General features: G+C 45.6%; 1 protein-coding gene across 7 annotated transcripts in view; it reads right to left on the reverse strand.

Annotated features, from left to right (window-relative positions):
- Positions 1–20,586, reverse strand: part of gse1b (Gse1 coiled-coil protein b) — a 260,697-nt gene that overhangs the window by 32,425 nt on the left and 207,686 nt on the right. For 5 of the 7 annotated variants that reach the window (XM_015368071.2, XM_015368072.2, XM_015368076.2 and 2 more), the window contains one exon: positions 299–514. In XM_015368071.2, the coding sequence (XP_015223557.2) occupies positions 299–514 (216 nt within the window). Of the gene's footprint in view, positions 1–298; positions 515–1,899; positions 2,084–14,840; positions 14,978–20,586 lie in introns of those variants that run through there. The other 2 variants (XM_015368077.2, XM_015368073.2) reach the window with 2 other exon arrangements.

Here is a 20,586-nt window from a genome sequence, read left to right on the forward strand (position 1 = left end):
CTAACTCTATTTCCCTGAAAAGAGAACCTAGAGCTGTTTATAAAAACCAAGTCTGTGAAATGAAACAACACCAGTTCGACTCTCACCAGCACAGAGCAATGGAAACTGACAGGTGGGGGGGAGGGAACCGAATTTCTGTCTTCAACAATGGCTCCTCTGCGTGCACCTACCGTAAACGTACAGTTGAGAATGAAGGGAAACTGGTTTCTCTACCGTTAAACATCATTCAATAACAGTGTGGCTCTCCCTCACCCCCGGGGGTGTCACAGCGGAACCGAGCCGGGAGTGGTCTGCTCACCTCGGGGCTCCTCCGCTTGCTTGGCCAGCTTGCGCAGCGCGGCGGCGAAGCCGGAGTGCGCGGACTGCACGGACAGGCTGCTGTTGGCGGCCGGGCTGCCATTGGGCACGATGGAGCCGTTGAGGGGCGACGGGGTGAGGGGGCTCACGGTGGCAGTGGTCCGAGTGGCGGTCGAGATCATTCCTAGGGAAGGCGACTTCGGCTCATGGCTCATGCCTGGAAAAGAGGCGACAGAGAAGAGGGAGACTCGTGAAAAGGCCGCCGCGGCGTGACTTTCAGGGCGGGGGCTGCGAGGGCGAGTTCCAGCGACTCTGGCCTCACACCCGGCCCTCCCCCAGCGCCGCTGGGATGTGTGCGGTGAACCTCTGTCCTGGAGGAGCCGCGGTTCCTGCCCTGCGGCGAGGGCAGGGGAAGGAGCTGCAGCAGGTCAAGTGTCTGGGTCCAGGGTTGCACAACACACCATCGCCGGGCTGTGATCTGACTCAAATCCCCTGGCTCTTTGTTCTTCCCCGCGAACAGCAGTTCGCACAAAACACCTCCACACAACCCATGCCACCCCTTTTCTATTGGTCATCAGGCATGATTCACACATTGATCTGATTCATCTGCATTTTTTGGGTTTAATCAGCCTGTAACAGCCACGCCGAAGGGCAGAGTACAGTGTTTGGGTGCATTTTTTTACATTAAAAAAGCAGGGAATCTCTCTGCTTCGGGAAACATTGAGTCCTGCTTTAGACACACGTGTCTTAAATGCTCTGGCAACATACTGCCCATGGTGAGCTGAGCAGTGGGTACAGGGATAAAAGACACCACGCTAACAGTGGAAGAGGAATCCCAGCCTAAGAGACACACAGGCCCAGCTGAGATAATGAACTGAAGACTATTAAAGTGTAGGATCCACATGTCACGGGGTCAAATCGCACTGCATATAAAACCTCAGAATGATGATGACTAACCTCCCAAAAAAATAAGCCAGGCTTTTTGCTTAATTTTTTAAACACCCAACTATTTTTTCATTGACTGCACAGAGATTAAAACTTTAAAACAGGAACTGGAAGAAGAATCACAATATTTTAATGGACAAGACAACGTTTTTAAAATTATATTTAGGCTATGCTACTTCGCTCAGCATAGTGCTACCAAAACGATGACAAATGAGAGAAAAACAGAATCACTACATTCGCAAGGTATTTTCTGTTTGATTATTAACTATGTAAAACCAATCACATTTTTCTCTCTGGGCTTGATCACAGTGCAAGACCGCAGTTTCCCCTACCATCTAATTCACAGGCTCAAGAACACTTTCAAGTTGAAGTCCTATACATTTACACAATTTATTTCAACTCCTGAGAAGTTTGCCATGATGTCATTTTATTGATTTGCAAAAAAAAAAACTAAACTGCTGTTGACTCATGAAACATTAAACAAACTTTTTCTTTTTTTTGTCTGAAACCCAGCACTAACAATCTAACAGAAGACACACTGCCACCCACCACACACAGCGGCCACCCACACAAACACTGACAGAGCCACACGGCTAACTAGACATCGTGCCACCCTTAATCCCCTTCATTTAAAATGATAAAATCCACAATTCTTACTAAACAACAAAGGACTGAAGCTGTTTCTGTCGCCCATCTCTGCATGTTCCGCCGAGCTGAACACTTGAAGGAAGCTGAGGGAAACACCATTTTTTTTTCTCACAAAGACGGTTTGGAGCTTATCTAACAAAGCAACACACCACACTCTGCCTATCTCTCTCTCCCTCTCACTCTCTCGCCTACTGAAAACAGACATTCTCGGCCTAGCAGCTGCTGCAATGTCACATGACCCCCCCAGACCCCTCCCCCCCTTCCCCTCTCAGCCTATAATTCCTCAGCCACTGGGAGATAACAGAGGCATGCACACTGCTGGGCCAGAGCACTGCTGGCCCTTTTCAGCGGGCCTTCAACAGCCCCGATGGTGACATCTGACCCCCCTGTCTGCTCTGCTGCTGAAGCAAAAAAAGGAGACGCATAATGTATAACATTTTTACTCTCACAAGAACCCGGGAGTGCTACTGAGGGAACGCTGCAGGAAGAGTGGTGGGGGGAGGGGGCAGAGCTCACCAGGCTGGAGATAGGAGCACCCTGCCACCCCTTCATCACCTCCAAAACGAATAATTCACACCACGGGGTTTATACAGATCAACAGCACATTCCATGGCAGCCTCACAAAACAGGACATGTAATGAGCTCACCTGTAAAATACATAAAATGATATGCATTTTACTATTAAGGGCTGCAGCATTTTTTATTTTTAATAAGTCAGCCACACTTCTCTGAAAAACAAAAATATCTTTGTTTGCGCTCTCTATTCTCGAAATCCTTTCTCCATGCTGAATGCAGCCCCCAGTATTTCAATGTGTTTCAATGGGAACTAAGTCCTATAGAGCTCCCTCTAGTGGTGGCAAGACTTCACAACGATGCCCAGGCCAGGTACAGCCCTGCTGAAATTAGCAGGCCATTAAGACATTTTGGCAGCACAGAAGGAACAAACAAGGGAAAGAGATTAAATGACATTTGCTGTCAATAACTCATTAACTAATTATCAATATAACAAAAACTGTGATGAAACAGACCAAAATAAGTCCAAAGCCTGCCCGGAGGTCATTACTAATGAGGCGTTCAGGCGCCCAACAGAGAAAAAACCCCAAAAGTGTTCATCTACTTCCTCAGTGTTTGTGGCAGTTTCATTTCTGGCACCTACGAAATTGCAAACCAAGTTCCACATTTTTCTTTCCATTACTTGATTCGGCGTCCTCAGCCAAAACTGGCGACAGGCGGAGGCTGTTCATCTGGACGCTGAGCTCCCACTGGCGGGGAAAGGAAAAACCAGCTGGAGCCCAGCTGACGACACCCACTTCAGCCGAGGAAGGAGACAGCAGGGCCAGACAGAGACGCCCCCGCGTCCAGCGGGTCCAGAGGCAGCCCTGGGGCCCCGCGCTCCGGGTTCTGGTCCGGGTGGCGGGGAAGGGGAGGCCGTGGCTCGGGTAAGTGAGGAAACGGGAGCCAACAGTCCGAGAGCCCGACAGGAGAAGGCCCACCGCTGCGCGTGCAGGAATGGAGCCCATGGACGTCTGACAGCGATCAGCAGGAATGTGTTCCCACAGTGCGTCTGGCCGCACGATTAACAAGGCAATAAAGCACAGTTCTGCAGGAGCTGCGCGGCTCGGCTCTTCACAAGCCCTTTTTGTTTACGGGGGGGGCGCTGGGAAAGATACTGACAAGCATATGATCCTAATTCTGTCCATGATGTCACAGGAAACTTGATCAACGGGTTTAATTATAACCCCTCACCCCACCCCCCTACACCTCTGACCAGTGAATTTCCACACTGCTGGGGGACAAGTGCCATAAATAACAGCATGCACGACACTGTAATTACCAGCCGCCTATAATTAGCACAACTCCATGACTGAAATTAGACTGGAGTCTTTCTCCTTTGCAGGGGGAATCCAGAGTATTGGCCAGCTCATGCTGTCCCGGCATTGCAGGCTCTCGAGTGCTCCCCTGTTATTGCACACAGAAGCAGCCGTAGGTGGAGACCCCCTGCTGCTGACTGTGATCTTCCCAGATGAGGTCAGTGTGGAGCAGCTGGCTGAATCTGGCACCACAGCCTCCCTCTTCCCCTCACTGAAGATAATGGGACACTGGGCTCTGTGAGGGCTACAGTACAGGGCTCACTGCCTCTGGACCTGCACTGGCATCAGGAGCTGCACCAACCGGTTCCTCACGTTCTCACCTGTAACCAAACCTGATAAGCAGATCACACAATGCACTTCACCTTACACGTAAATGAACGAAAAGTAACAAGAATCCAGTCACGAGCTGACAGTCTAACTAATAAGACCATAAATTAAAAGGATACATTTAATTCTAATTGCACAAAAGGTGGAAATGCAACATTTTTCCAATCACTGCATGAATAACCAAACGTGATATAGAACAAGCAAAGAATCCGTTTGATTACGGAAGCACTGGTGCTCAGAATGCGGTGGTGAGCACTTTCCTTCACTTTCGCTCTGAGTAAAGAGTCTCGCACAAGCCTGTATCACTGAAATCACTGAAATAGCAGTCATGGGCTTGGCTTATTAAACAATAAGGAAGTTATGCGGGCTCCTCTCTCAAGCACTCACTGAAAAGGAGATTCTTTCCACAAAATAAGAACACAACACCTGCTCCCTTTTCAAAACACAAGCCTTCTGGACCGGAACCTCACTGCTGGCGGGCTTGAGGCAACACGGCCCGCCTCGCACTGGGGTCCTGATCCCAGACCCTGCGGCTCCTGTCCACAAGCACCCAGCTTCATTTCCAAACAGCTACAGCGTATGCCACTGTGCGTTTAAACACAAACACCCCAATACACCCCCCCGGGCTTTAGCTTGTATTAGACTGGGGCACCTACACCAGGCCAGCATCCCACATACTGGTATGGGGACACAGAGCATGGCTGCTTTGTAAAAGGTCAGCCTGTCTGACCGCAGTGGACTGGCAGCACTGTGTGGGTTTCCTCGCCTCACCCACCCCAACTGCCCCGGGCCAGGAGCCCTGCCATCTCCACACTGCCCCGCCATTAAGCACATATTGATTGGAGTCTACTGCTGTGGCAATTGACTGAATACTTGTCTACATTATCAGCTCATGTAAATTCATTATGCTAACAACTGGGAATAAAATCCTCAGTGTACGGGCTATGATGGATGAGTGGTCTAGATTTGATTGTATACACTCCTTATTTAATTGGGGAGAGAAGAGACTCCAGCATGGGGCTGCACAGCCCTCTGGGTTCATTAGGACAAGAGCGCGGCAGTAAAGCTTAGCAGCGCTGTTTGACAGATGACCTGCCCCACACACCTCTCTGAGCCGCCTGTGTGTGTGTGTGCGCGAGAGGAAGAGAGAACGAGATTGCACTGGGAGAGGGTTTATGTTTATGCCTGCCTGATACACAACAAGTGCAGCCGGCTTGCTCCTCAAAGTGAGTAATGAGTAGACATCCGGAACAAAACCTGCTACATCCCTGTAGTTATTTCCTCGAAACGGAACAAATGTCCAACTCGATTCCAGAGCTCCGATTGTGATTGCGATTTAATGAGATCTCCTTTCCAGGGGTTTCAAACCAGGCGTCCTCTGAGTAATCTAAAACTGCTGCTTGAGCATTAAGGTCGATTTTTTATTTCATGCATTTACAAATCACATGCGATCACACCTTGGAAAACACACTATACACCGAGAAGTTCAATTCGGCCATGAAGGGTTTTTTCATATGTGATGCTGCAGACATACAGCATCTCCCTGTCTGCAGCATCTCCCTGTCCACATTATTAAGCCAAAGGCAGACGTTTTAAGCTCCATTATTAAACTATAGCAGTCTGAGGAAGAATCGATTTTACAGACAGCATGACACCAACATCAAGCTTCTGCTGACCCCGTTTTCAAAGCAATTTTACTGTGGTAAAGACAGACATTTTCTTTTTTTTCCCCCACTATGAGACACGCAATTTAGATGACTGGTCTTGAACTTGCCCTTGGTGAAGATAAGCTGAACTCATGAAAACGAGCAATCTTTTTGATTCTTGCTTTTAACAGCAGGAGATCCATTATAAGGGGCTTGCTGTTTGTGTTGTGTTTTTAATATCGTGAGCCACCAAACTATTGGATTTCAAAGCACACATTTACTTGTCTTATTCTACAAGGACAGTAGAAGAAATGAGGTGTGCACCCCAGAAAGTCATACACTTTTAATAAACAGACTCTTCAAAGCGAGGAACACTGTTGCTACAGTGTGTAGCAAAGCAACCCACTTTAATTTAATGATACTTTTTATTTGTTCTCTTTTTGCTGCTTTTGTGAAAGTGTCCAATGAACAGCACATTCATGTGATATTTGTGGAACCCAAGCCTGCGTCAGAAGACCCGGATACACACCCAGACATGTCCATTTTCCATGGCTCTGAAAACGACATCAAGCAAAACGAAACCGATACCTCTCAAGGCCTCCAGCCTCCACACAGGCAGGCCGGGCTGCTCGGTGCCCAGCTCCGCAGAGCCCTCTCCCCAGGGCAGGGCACGCCCCCGGCCAGCTGGTGCACTGATAGTGCAGAGCGGAGAGGAACCTGGTCAAGGCTGAGAGCTTGAACCTGCCAGTCACCCCCACCTCCAGGCCTGGTCTGGCCCGATCTGATCTGGCTGCGGGCTGCTGGCAGTGGCCGCACCTGCTTGGGACCTGGAAGACTCATCTGCAGCCCTCAGCCTAGAGCTGCACCCCCGTGGCTCATCGATCTGGCACACACGCGTACTCGCCCCCCAGGAAGGACATGGCCTGTCCCTACACACAGCACAACACTTAGCCTACCACTCGGACAAAGTCCATTCTGCCCGTTTCAGAGACCTTTAAAATAAACACTTAACTCAACAATGCCAGCTTCCTAACAAAAACTAACCGTAGAAGGCGCCGCGATTCAGCGCATCTTTCGTCTCCCTCTGCAGCGTTGTCTGTTGTAGGAGCTGCTGCAGCAAGATAACCAGTTTAATCCTATGTGATCAGATGCCTTGCCAATGAAATGCAGTTATTTACAGCACCGATAAAATGGACTGTATAAAAGGAGAGTTTTTTTAATAACTAACCTCAGTGAAATAAATGGCATCCTCCAGAACCACAACCATGATAGTTAAGCCACACACCATCTGAACACATTTACTGGTTGATTTTATTGGCCTTTTTAGACTCAAGATCTGGGCTTCTTTCCATCGCACATAATGTGGTGCCTAGGAAGCCTCTCTAATGAGGGTTGAGTGTTCTTGTTCCTTTTTTCTGAGGAGGGGGCTATATTGCTCGATGGCAGCCAATTGCTAATCAATTGCAAATCTGGACTGAGCACTGCCAGGAAACAAGGGGCTGTGCTGCCGCAGAACCTCACAGGAAACGTGTGGTGCTGCTCTATCCAATCCGCCAGTGTTTTCGACTACCCCCCCACTGCGCCCTCTCTCTGTCTGTTCCCCAACACCCTGCCTGCCTTCCACATTAATGGTTCAAGAGCCGTTACTAATCACAGCTCTGATGCTTCCTGCGGTTTGCTAATTACCAGTCCCCATCCCCTGGCAGCCCTTCGACTTTCTAGCTCCCGCCTGCCACTGCCGCGCGCTCTAATTACAAGCTAATAGCCTGGCTGATTTCTGAGCACCAGGTCCTAGTGAGAGAGCAGAGCGAAAGAGGCAGTGGGGGGGAGGGCAGAAGAGCTACACTGGGGTAATTACACCGCAGGAAGGGGGGGTCACACCTCCAAGGCCATCTATGACTTCTATAGTTAGCAACTGGTGACTATTCACACCTCTAGCCCCTTAACAACAGACTGACATGCTAAAAAAAACACAGGCGCATTAGTTTAGCTCCTTTCTTATTTGTAGCTACTTCTGTTCCAATCCAAAGCTCCCTATAATGGATGTTTCTGCAGCATTTTGCAAGATACTTAGTACAGATTACTTCTGAAGAATCACAGAGGGCTTTATGGATTTAAAAGACATTGTTAAAGTTTAATGTTATGGAGGCATCAACTATAGGAAGCCTTTGCTACTAGAACGAAGAAAACATTTTTTGTTCCTTTTTTTTTTCAAAAAGAGCTCAGACTAACTGCTGGCTGTTTCCAGAAAGTAGAACTTAAGCTGCAAAGAAGATATACCAAAAACCACAGACTGGTTTGGATAGGAATGAGAAATAAGCTTATACGTGTGTGGTATTTTAAGTAGTGCTATTGGTTTAATCAAAGCCTTACTCTCTGCGGGGACTGGCATCCGGTATATTTAACACAACAGCCCACTTTTTGCACAAACACAAACGCGCGCGCACACACACACACCAGCACTTGACACCATATGACATTCAGCTGATGCCGAGCCGGCTGCAGTGCTATAATAAAGGCTTTGTCCCCACGCTGCCCAGCCTGCTGCCCGGCCCCAAGCCCATCTCAGCCTTCTTCTCTTCACTGCCCCGAAAGACACAAAACCCAAACCAGAAGAACAGCGCAAGAAAACCAAAGCCTTGCGAGCGCTGTGAGTCAGAACAAAAGAAGACACTCAGTATCAGCCTGTACACATCGCCCCTCCCACCACCGACAGCACCCCCAGCTCTCTTATACCTTCAGCATTGCTGATCTCGCTGCACCCAAGTCACTAGACAGTTTTATATTAGTGCTACTGGGGTGAAGACACTCCTGAAGAATTCACATTTCAATGAGTGTTTCACAGTTTAAGCCACTCCTGTAGAAAGAGCTTCCTTAATTGCCTAACGTACGGCCTTCTTGTCTCGAGGATGGACCTCCGCACACTGAGGAGGTAGGAAGATGCCTGATTGTTCAATGCTTCATATATGAGAAGAGGGATTGTGAAGTTAATCCTATGTGACACTGGGAACTAGTGTAGGGGGGCTATGACAGGAGTGATACTCATGTATTTATGAAGGGATTGAGATCAGATTAATATTCTAGCCACTGGGTGCTGACATGTAGAAATCCATTTACAGAGCTCTCAAAGGTGCCAGCAAGCAAAGTATGACAATAGTCCAATCTGGAAACAATAAGGACCTCAGAACCTGATGGGGACAAATGTGTTGTAAAAAGGCAATTTAACACAGGCAAAGGAGGGACTTGTCTATAATATTTCTAACTTGAGGCTCAAATGAGAAACCATTGTGGAGAAAAGTTTTTTCACCTGGATAGCTCGCCTAATCTCTAAAATAGATATTGTATTAATCCCATGAGGGAAATTGCAGTTTTTCTGGATAGATAAAAAAGCCATCAATGACCATGCTAAAGCATCTGCAGGTGTAGAACAGGACTTAATGCATTTTTATACAAAAAGTCTTATTCTATATTCAGGTCGCTTGCAGATTAGAATGGCATATGTTTAGCAATATTATTTATGGTACCTGAAAGTTTCAGGTTGTTGCACAAAGCTAAGGTATGTGTATACGTGATTTGACAACTGGAATCAATATCCTGTCGTTAAACTCTGTTTATTTTTAATTTTTAAGTATTAGTTGCGCAGTATTAGGCTGGCCCCAAATCACCTCCGTCTTGTCACTGGTTTAAACACCTGAGCGCCCGTCGGCCTTTGTAATTCCACATCAGAAGAATGGCGCCTCGTGGAGGCACTACACAAAGAGCCTTCGCAGTGGCTCAGGGAGGCCAGGCTTCGCCCTGAGCAAGATCTGAGCTGCAAGGAAACCTGTACAGCCCAGCGGCAAAGACAACGGGAACAGCAGGCCGGAGCCGGGCTGCGTCCCCACGGACCTCACAGGAAACCAGGGGCGTTCGGCTGCCTGCCTCAGGATTAAGGGCTCAAAACAAGGAAGACGAAAGTAATAATTACTCTTAATTTGCTGTTAATTGATCTGAAACCTCCTTCCCTTTACATGTAAATATTTCTAGGAAATATTTAAAACCACAAGGGGGGGGGGGGGGTTGAATCCTCTACGTAATGTTAAGGCACCTGATTGCTCATGTTTTTAATTAAAGCTAATCAACCATGCCGCTCCACAACAAGGTAAATGTTCCTAAGCTAACCATGACTGCTCTGAGTTACTGATGAACAGGCTAACCTGCAGGCCTCCATCCACAATCCAAAGGTTCCTGATGCTTTTTTTACCACTAGAACTGACAAGATGCAGTAGACTCAGCTTCAATTCAAAAATAAAGAACAGTGAAACTTCATGACCTCTCACAGCCATGCGGCTGAATTAACTTTATGTGATGTTTTTTTTTTCTGCTCTCTATCTCCAAGCAGACTGCATTATGTTTAAGTGCTTATCGGTTTTTGTGGGCTCCGAGCAGCAAACATTGAATAATGTTCCTTTTTTTTACACCTCTGGAAGTCTGATAATGATACAGCCACTTGTCGATTCAGCAAAGCACGTCGCCGTTAATGCATATTTCAATAAACCTCTGTACCTGACAAGTACACCTACTTGCTGCTATTCACATTTCTCATTTGCTTGCACACAGCAAGGATCAAGGTCAGGGCTGCAGAGCTCTTTAGCTGCTGCTGCTTGTGAACAGAGGCTGCCTATTGTGTGCAGAGCGAGTGCTGCCAGACTCTTGACTGTTTACACTCTCGCTGCGGACAGCGTTCGACTACTGTGGGTGCTGAGCCTTTGTCAACTCGTTACAGGTTCCTGCCAGAAGCAGCGATGTAACCTTCAGACCTCCGGTCCAGCAGCAAAGGGAAGAGTCTCCAAGCCACAGTTTGCTCCCCATCTGCCAAAGGGATCATGTTCAAAGAGTCTGGGAGACAGGCCCTTTTTATTTCCAGCAGTGAATACAGATGAAACCACTGTAATGTGAAAATCCGAGAGGCACATTAGGAATACTGACTCCAGGAAATTGCCTGCCTTATCTTCCAAGGGACGGAATGACTTGATGCAAAAAATAAAATAACATGACAGTCTAGGTAACTGGCAACTGCACAACATATAAAACACAATATTCATTAGCCTTTATTATTTCTGTCTGGGTTTCTGACAAGAAAAATTGTATCAATTTGCACAATATGACTTCCTTTGTAATACTCATTACTTTTAAATTGTATAATAGAACAGAGATCCCATATTCAGTGGTGAAAGCCCTCTGCATCATTGATAAAACATGCAGGCCTGACAAGCCTACACCTCTGTTCCCAGCTCTGGTAAAATCCATCTGAACATATAAATGGGGACTTGCATGTTAGTGCTACAAATATAGCTGTGAGTTACAGCACATTTTATGGTTATTTATGTAACTTAAAGTGCTCAATTAAAATGAAAGCATGTAGTCATACGCAGGGTGACACAGTGACATTTCAGTAAACACTGCAGTGTAGAAGGACCTTTTAGCCACCTTCCATTAGCTAAAGTCTAAACCTTTTACCCTTTAAACCCTAGACTTTAAATTTCATCATGACTTTAAGGGAACGCCTTTTCTTTTCTTCCACCTCTTTCTTTGACACTTGCCTTTAAAAAAAAAAGAATGTACAAGGCCAGAAATGAGTGACCCTCCCAACGGGCTCAGAGCCGAATCATTCGCTGTGATCGGGAGACCGTATAATTGAGAGTCATTAAGACAGTAAAAGGTTTTTATAATAGTTATGGCCTGCTTGGCCTTCTGTGAGGCGTGTGCTGTGTAACAGCAATAAATGTTGAAGGTACTTTTGTGTAAAACAGGCCAAGCAGAATTAAGAGTGAATGGACTGTTTGCCCTAGGGGTGTACTCAGTCCTCCATTATACTGCTGCCATCACTGGCTCATCTCAACCTGTTACATTAGGCTTGCCAATTCAATCATCCCCTCACATGTGAGATAAAGCTGGCCTGTACACTTGCCCTCCAAGGCATAAGCCTAACTGCATTTGTTACCAAAATAAATTAGCTGCAACTACTGCCTGTTTCAGTGCAACCTAGTTTTATTTCAAACCCACTGCAGAACGGGTAACATTACAATCCCCATCAGCCATTAAAAAGGTTACGGTTTCCATCACGTTCGTCAAGAAACGTATCTGAAGAAATATTTATGAAACAGCAGAGCACTTTTGTGCCGCATCGCAGAATTTGAGAATAAAATTAAACGAGTGGTGCATGACAATTCAAAATCTACTTCAAAGCTTAAAATATAACCCTCAAACAAGTGCAGCAGTTTTTTTAACCACAAACGCAGCCACAGTGTTATACATACCCATCGCGTAAGAAGTGAACACAGTTATGATACCTGGTAATTCTGTTTCAAAGACATAACTAGCAGCACCATGTGCAAACGGCATCTGTTCCCTTAATGGTTTTTCCAGTTTCCACACCTTTTAGAGCAGGATCCACCTTGCATGTCTGAATGCATAAACATCTTGCACACACACACCTATCAGATCTTATCAGCAACATTCAGTACATGGCATTATCTTTTTACAGTGTGAAAATATTTACATTTTCTGGTGTTCGCATGAAGAGATAACTCCAACTTGTTCCCAACAGAAAAGACACACTTTTCAGGCAGAGAGGGTAGTTCATAACCTCGCAGAACCCTTTAGAAATACACCTCTTTGGCCCTTCTGACAGTTTCTAGTGTCTCCTCCATTAGTTCCATTTGTTAACAAGTAACTTGCTGACATGTCTCATCACAGATCTTTCACTACTGTGTACTGCAAAACCTCATTAACCTAGGCTTTCCTGTTTCCTTCTGCTCAGCATTAACACCCCTCCACTGTAACCTGTGTGACTCAAAAACAGAGAAAAAACAGGAATGTTAATTTCAGAACCAGAAGTGCAAAAGTAGCCGACTGAAAACTGCAGACAAAGCTGCCTCAGAAAGTTGATCTGAGTGACCTGCCTCTTACAGTTTATGACACTGGACTTTTCCAGTGCTTACACACTCTTCTCAGAAAGGCTGTGGTGTTTCCCCTGTTTCTTTACGATCAGCAAAGCAGATGTGAGATGTTGACACAAAGCGAATCCCGTGGAAACATTCTAAGACATTTTAGCAAAGAAAACTAAGAGAACCATCCAGTGATCAGTTTTGACGTTTCAAGACTTGCATGCGCAATGCTGTCAAATTTACAATTGTGATATAACCCTTAGTGTAAAGGCCCTCCTTCGCATCTCTGTACTTTAAGTTGTTCTGCAAAACTGGCTTCAAGATTGTAAAAGACAAGGGTTTGGGGAACTAGAGTGACAAACTTATCCAAGTACTTCGGCCTACTCAAAACAAAACCTGTCACTCAATTTAATAGCAGTACAGTTTGACTTCATGGTTTATTCCTTCTGTACTACAAAGTCTTTCTGCATAAAACAAAAGCGTATTAGTATACATTCGAAATCAGGGTGGAATGATAGTGATCACCCACACAAACCTATGTAAACAAAATGCAAACTATCAGGAAGGATAAAGGTTGTTTTATTCAAAACAGTTTCTGCTGGTTCTAGGATTATGAGGAAATGCAAACGATTACTTCTTTACAAAAGTAAACCATTTGTTCTAATGTTTCAAGCTTTAATGCGATCATTTTAACGACTAATTAAATTGAAAATGTCCAAGTGCATCCAGGACAAATTCTGAGACAAACCATCAGTACCTAACAGCACTTTGGACGACAAAAAAAACGTTTTGTTTCTAACAAACGCCCACTGAAGCCTTATCTTATTTATGACGAAAACGCGTTCAGGAGAAGTTTTAAAATACGTTTTCATGGAAAGATGAGATAAAGCAGCTCTGGAGTTTTCACTCGCACATGCACTTAAGAGATAAGAATCAAAATGAAGTTAAAATATTATTTCCCTATTAGTACTGGTTGAGGTTGTCCGGTTAAGGAACGGTTTTATCCTGCGGTGTCAAATATATCTCGCTTTCCTGGTCTCCTGATAACCTCGCGCAGAAGAACAAACACCGGGGCGAGGGCCTTGGGTGTACAAGGCTGCAGTGTGTTTGGAGAAGACGGCAGTTAAAAGTGTACTTTGTTACCCCGACAGCAGCAGCTGCACGGTCTGCAGCTTGAGCTCTTGCCACAGGGCAGCGGCGGACACGCTAGTAAACACGGGCACATGGCAAGAGGCAGCGCCACCCACCTGCCGCCTGTGCGCACAGGAGCGCAGATGTCATTAACAGCACCACGGAAAGGGGCAAAACTTCCCGGAGCAGCACAGAACCCACACCCCCCGTGTGCCGCAAGAAAAACAAACGCGACGTCAGTCGAGTCATTATTTAATGACAAAGAGAGACGGAACCACATAAAGAACAAGTCTGACAGCTGAAAGATAGCAAGTAGCTCATGAATGCCTGAGCCGTTTACTCATTAGCGAAATAATACATACTTTTGAAGTTCATGTGACAGGCAGTCACACTGGATGACAAGTCCCCTAACAGGGCTGTGCGTTTCAGGACAAACCCGTTTCTTCGGCGGTGAGCAACACAGCACACAGGTTCGACGCGCAGGGGGTGTCCTGCGGAGCTCCAGTAAACCACCAACGGCAGCACAGGCGCGTTGAACTCACAGAAAACCTCAAGATGTAACCGGTGACTTTTTGTCTATTAAAGCAGTTGCCTCCCTCAGGCCGGCACGGCCGTGTATCCGCATCGATCTCCGTCTTTTGTTCCCCCGGTCCCTCCAGGACGCGTCCCTTCCAACTCCGACGCAAAAAACCCATCCGGCCACGAAGCACATCTCACTTGAAATCAAACCACAATACCGTACATCTGCCCTGCCATTTTTTAAAGAAAGAAAAAAACACCTCGTAACGATCAATTAGCTAATGTGTCGTCTCCCTCGCACTCACCCAAACCGGGACAGCTACAGTCTCCCTTCACCAAACGCAGATGAGGCGTGAAGTCAGGCTCCTGGCTGCAGTTTAGCCGCCGCGGTAGCGATTCTCCAAGTTACTACTTTCCACTACTCTCATTCAGAGTTATTCTTAAACAAAACCCGGGCTGCTGCTGTTGTTTTTTTTTTTTAAAGGCTAGCGATCAAAATCGACGCGTTAACGAACCCATCTACTCACCTCAGACCAGAATAAAATCCTACTCTTTTCCGATTAAACGCGTGTGAGACAAATATCCATCGTCTCCCGGCGCCGGGCTGCAGACACTTTGTTGCTCCCAGACGCTGCGGGGCCAGGCCACTCTGAGCCGGCTGCCCGGCTGGGAGGCGGGGCGCCCTGCCTCCGGGGGCCGGGACAGCGAGCACCTGCTCGGGCGACACGCCCCCGGTAGGCCGACCCCACACTGCTACTGTGTCCTGAATACGAATGAAGACCAATGTCGCCTCCAATTTTTAGGGAAGCCCAGTAACTTAGAAGACCACGCAACAGGGAAGGGGGATGCAGTTTTGATCACTTCACCGCCTAGTCAATGTTTACTGCCAGAGATTCAAGTTTTTATTTTCCCCCCCTTTTAATTCTGCTCTACTGCTGCCAGTGCTATATGCCCGTATCGGTACGTCTCCTTGGTTTCGGCTGTTTTTAATGTCTCCTCAGACCCGAGACGCCCCGGGCTGTCTGGATGAACACCAGAGCGCTTTGCACTCACAGACACGCGAGGACCCTTCGAGTCTGTAACAAACTGAGCAGTGAAACAACGGAGGATAAAAAACGGTTACATCTATGCTCCAGTGTGCTACTCTTGAAACGGAAACCTGTGGTCGGAGATCTTTTTTAAAGCCTTCGTAGTTCAAATGCTGCCGCCTCATTGGGACGTCCGTTTATATACGCGCAGAACCGACGTGTCGGAGCTCAGCGGCGATCCGTCTAAGCCCTGCATACCTGCAAATCACACCCCGGCCGATGCAGCACTGTCCGGGCTCTCTGCTGCGGTTTTAAACTTAACTTCTCGCTTCCAAAAGTACACTGAGCCCCACTGAAACGCGAGCATACACTGACGTGTCCACAGAACATTTCTGTGATACCTTGAGACTTTGAGGTTCGAGCTATTGTTAACATGCATTTCCAGTGTTGTGAATTACCATATTTATTTTTTAAGTTATCTGTTAAGACCAAGTATTGTCATCCGCTGTGCAAAAGGTGAAAACCGTGCCCGGTAATGAAACGGTTTACATAACCACAATTGTTTTTCGTCCCATTTCGATTACATAAAGAATAGTCTATATACACCTGAGGAATCTCACATCGGAAACGGTGACAAAAGAGTTTTTTCACACTAAAACCGCTGTACATATGTTCGAACTGAAGCAGTAAATCCAGTGACATCGAAGCGCAAATTCACCAGAAAGCGGCCCAGCGGCTCACTGCGTTCGGGGTAGCAGTAGCTCGACTCCACGGTAGCAAAGAGAGCATTGAATTTCATTTAAATAACAGAGCAAGACTCGGGGGTGAAAAAAGATACTCTGAAATTTACTTAAGAGACCACTAGAGGCCAGCCACCAGCCAAGAGCACTGTTTAAAGGAAATTCTACCGGCATAGCAAGATTGATGACAGGTTCTGTTGCCTGTCAAAGGCTGCTTTGTAAAATACAAGTAAATTAGCCTGCTTTTGTTAAGAAGCGAGTACAGATTGCGGTGTTTGAATTTGCCCTGAGTGGCTCACACTGTATACGCTCAGGCCCGCGGTTAGCTCCTCTTGAACTAAGTTCCCTTAATGAAATTCTTTTTCAATTTTACTTTTCACCGGAATCTAACTGCATTCTGAAAGCATAACGAACGCATTGTTATTCCTGTGTTCATGCATAATTCTACAAATTTTATATTTAAAATGATTAAAAATAGTTTAGAACTACCACGCTTGATTTTTCCAGAAAATACTTAAGAAAAGAATGTAAAACTAGGACAATAAATAGGTGAAAACCGAGTTGTAATATTAATTTAAATACGATAAACAAAATATAAATGATTTATAAATAAACCAAGACAAATCTATACAGACATGAAATGATTCACAGTCAGTTCTTTTTATGGTTTAAAAATAAACATGCTGATAAATGTGTACAGTATGCACGCTGATTTTGTATTAAAGGGAGGGTTATGTACAGCTACAATTTAGTGCTAAAAGCTTAGCTGTCACCACTGTTACGAACTTCCAAACGTAAGACTGTGCAACACCACCAGCAGTAATAGTCTGTCACAGAACTGCAGTCAGGACAGCCACAAAAACCTCCCAGGTTCACCCGGCATAGTCTGTATGACGATGGGTACAGTTTGGTCTGCGTCTGGCACAGAATCTCACAAAATGACACATATTGAGAGAACAACCAGAGGCTGTCCGTGACACTAATAACATTTAAAAAAATGAAGAGCAAAGCAACATTTACCAGTTTAATTCTAGATCTGGCGGATCGTTTAGCCCCTCAAAAAGGCTTTTTGCACCATTTCCTCCAGCAAACGGGTTTTATGCTAATCAGCAAACACATTATGAAACAGCACCTCTGGATACAAAATTCAAGCATCACAATAAATCCTAAAACTTTCATGGGAATTTAATAAATACGCTGGTGTGGCACCTGAGTAATGAATGCTGAAAGATGCAGCGAAGTTTGCCATCTTTGTTAATGGCCTTCTCTTCCCAGATGCATGGCTATTAACCGCATTCTTTGCACTTGTTAGTGAATCACAGCTTGTTCCTCCTGTCATAAATAATGAAGAATAAAGCACACTGTCTGCTCTGAAAGGCAATCCGTATTCACAAGCACAAAGTGAGGGAATGAGCCAGTGATCACCAAACTTGATGGTAAGAAAACACCTGTAACAATACTCACAATTACAAACTGTGCGATCTATCTAGGCAAAAAAAAAACACCTGCTTTGTCAATGACAGACTAAGTAAGTTCCTCTGTTTGCAAAATATGGTGGGTCCATATGTATAAGTAAGCCTGCTGAAATGGCACCTGCAATTACCAGGAGACTATGCATTAGGTGCTTGTGTGCAGCAAAGATTTATTGTTGCTTTCAAGTAAGTGCAAGGTAATGGGGAGCTATAATAAATCAATTAGGGTTTGCGATTTAAAGGGTGGTCTTAAACATCCATAACATCTCAAAACTTAACAAGATGACAGTCTAAGCTTCCTGTGACATTAGCAAAAAACCTTTTAGACTCCTCTCCAGGCCTGGACCAGCAGACACACACACTTATTGTAAATGCACTGCCTTTGTCTGATCGCCTCTCCTCGCTCCCGGACAGTTCACGTTGCAGCGGGTTGTACTGTGAGAGGGAATCATCAGCAAAAGCTAGAGCTTCATAGATGTGAAGGTTGATTACTTTTAACAATGGTCTCGGCTTCATTACCTAGTCAATCTCATTAAAAGCAAGTCTTTGTGTCAAAAAGCAGATGTACAAAACACGTACCATGACAGATGAGTAAAAAGTACATAGGGGTGGAAGGCAGGCTGTACGCAGGTCCCATGGAATTTCAGTGATGGATATTAAAACTAATACATACCAGACACGTGAGATAATCTATTAAAACCCTTAAAGTGGAGATAACCTCACTATAGGGCTTACATCACATGGATTGTGAAATGTGGTTTAAATTGCTGCACAAATACATGTTCAAGACACAACAGGCTACTCACTCCTCTCAGCCTTTTGGCCCCAAGGAAAGAAAACACATCTGAGGGGGTAGTTTGCACTTGGTCTGTTTTGCGATGGCTTTCAATTTTTCAAGTAGCATGAAATCAGAAATCAGAAATCACTGCCTGCTGTCAAGCCCTCTCTAAAAACACAGCCATGGCTATGTACGGTCCTGATGTGGACCCCCATCCGCCTCACGATAAACTCTGAACCTCCTTAGTGAACCACAGGGCTAATGCTGACGCATGAATCGGGGGTCACGGCTTCATCAGGTCGGGATCACTCTCCAGGTCCTAGGGTCTCAGGCGCTTACTTTCCAAGAGCCTGCTTAAAACAGGGATTTCACTGGCAATCATGCCAAGCAGAAAGAAGGTAATAAAACACCCTTCTATTAAAAACAGGGAAAAATTGGATGCGCACCATGAATTAATTACTCTACCTACACAGCCATTACACAATCATTAGAGGCAGTCACATAGCCGACCTTCCAATCTGAGTTAATTAAGCAATAAAAGAGATGGCTGTGTGAAAATCCAGCAAAGGAATGGTTTGGATGTAGTGCTACTTGACAACCCGGCTTTTTAGTAAGATTTCAAGATCATTTGCACTGCCCAGAGGAAAGGCACTGTTAGTGCTGTAGATAAGGCGTGCTTCTGAGCCCAGGTCCACTCCTACTGCAGTAAGCACATCTAACAGAATGAAGACACAAATAACTGCAGCAGGCAATGGCACTCAGAGCGGGTTCTGGGTTCTGGACCTTGATTTTCAGGTACGTACAAGAAGCTGTGCAGTTCAACGGGAACTTAGTCTTTACTGGACCTCGCGATTGCGTTTCACTGAAGAGACAAAGGAAAGACGCGAGTTCACCAATATCAAAACAGTGACAAGCATAAAACATCATCATAGCACCCCTACTAGAACAGGTGCTAATAGTACTTTTAACCAAAATTCAAGGTGTTCCGGAACATGAACCTTTACCTCAAGTGATCTTGTTTGCAAGAAAACAGAAATATGAATTAAAATATTTGCCTATTTCTTTGTGTGGAAAGTCTCTGGCGCTTTCTGTCGGGATCACTTGATGATCTTTGTGAGCCCAGCTGGGGGAGGTGTTTCTGGGGGACCTATTGTGCAGAGTCTGAGGGCTTTCACATTCTCTTTTGTGTGTGTGTGCAAACCTCTTTACTGTTCCTAGCATGCCTTAGGCATCCCTTTTTTAATTTCATAAAAAGGCTTAAGTTACTATGAGCTTTTAGAGGAGTGCATTGCTGCTAAATTCATTACAATATATCACCCACAGGAGACAAGACCTTTCTTGTATGGAGTGGGCGATGCATAAATAAATAAATAGGAGCCCTTGCTGTGATCCCATTGAGTCCCTAACAACTCTTCTGCTTCTTAACCTGTTTTGCCCCTTTCCCCTGTGCCTTTCTCCTGGGCTGCTTGTCTCTCTCCTCTCTCTGCAGTGTACAGCTGCACCCCCTTCACAATCAGTTAACAGCTGTTTTGCATACATTTTGAATTCTAATTGCCTTTTTTCTTCTTCTACTTCTGTGTTTTTTCCCTTGCACAGCCACTGTGCTGGTGAATAGGAATAAAGAGGGAAAGCTGGGCACCGCAAGAGCATGTGTGCTTTTTTTCTGTGTGAAAGAAGGTCTCCTTCACCTTCTTTTTGAAATCCCTTCAAGACTGAAAGAAGCGGAGTTCAGGGCCTCTCTTTTCTCCCTGAACAACCAGCAACTATCAAACCTTTCAGCTCCATCTGAAGGAGAGAGACTGAAAAAAAAACAAGAAAAGGAGGTTTGCCCCCCTGCTCCTCCCAGCCCTTCTCATACCTATCATGATGTGACCCAGTGGTGCTTCAATGGCTCTGTTGACACTAGCAGGCATGTCATTAGCAGGGATGTGTAAAAAAAAGCCAACAATGAAGAGCTCGAGAGCATGGGAGCACCGGGGGCCTGTCTGTGTCTAGCCTTAAGCCGTGTTATTAAATTATAGCTGGGTAAAGAACGGCAATTAGGATGCAAAATGTATGCAAAAAAAAAAAACGGGCTATTAACTGATTGCAAAAGGGCTGCAGCTGCAGAATGCAGAAAAGGAGAGAGGGAGATGCCTTCATGATACGCGATACTCCAGAGCAAGAGGCAGGTCAGCATCCCCATGTGCTATTAGTGCATTAAGTCACTGATGGTGTTAAAATGGCTTTTAGAAATATGTTAGTGCAATTAGCAC

The sequence above is a fragment of the Lepisosteus oculatus genome, chromosome 20 (assembly GCF_040954835.1).
Source record: "Lepisosteus oculatus isolate fLepOcu1 chromosome 20, fLepOcu1.hap2, whole genome shotgun sequence".
Classification (NCBI taxonomy): domain Eukaryota; kingdom Metazoa; phylum Chordata; class Actinopteri; order Semionotiformes; family Lepisosteidae; genus Lepisosteus; species Lepisosteus oculatus.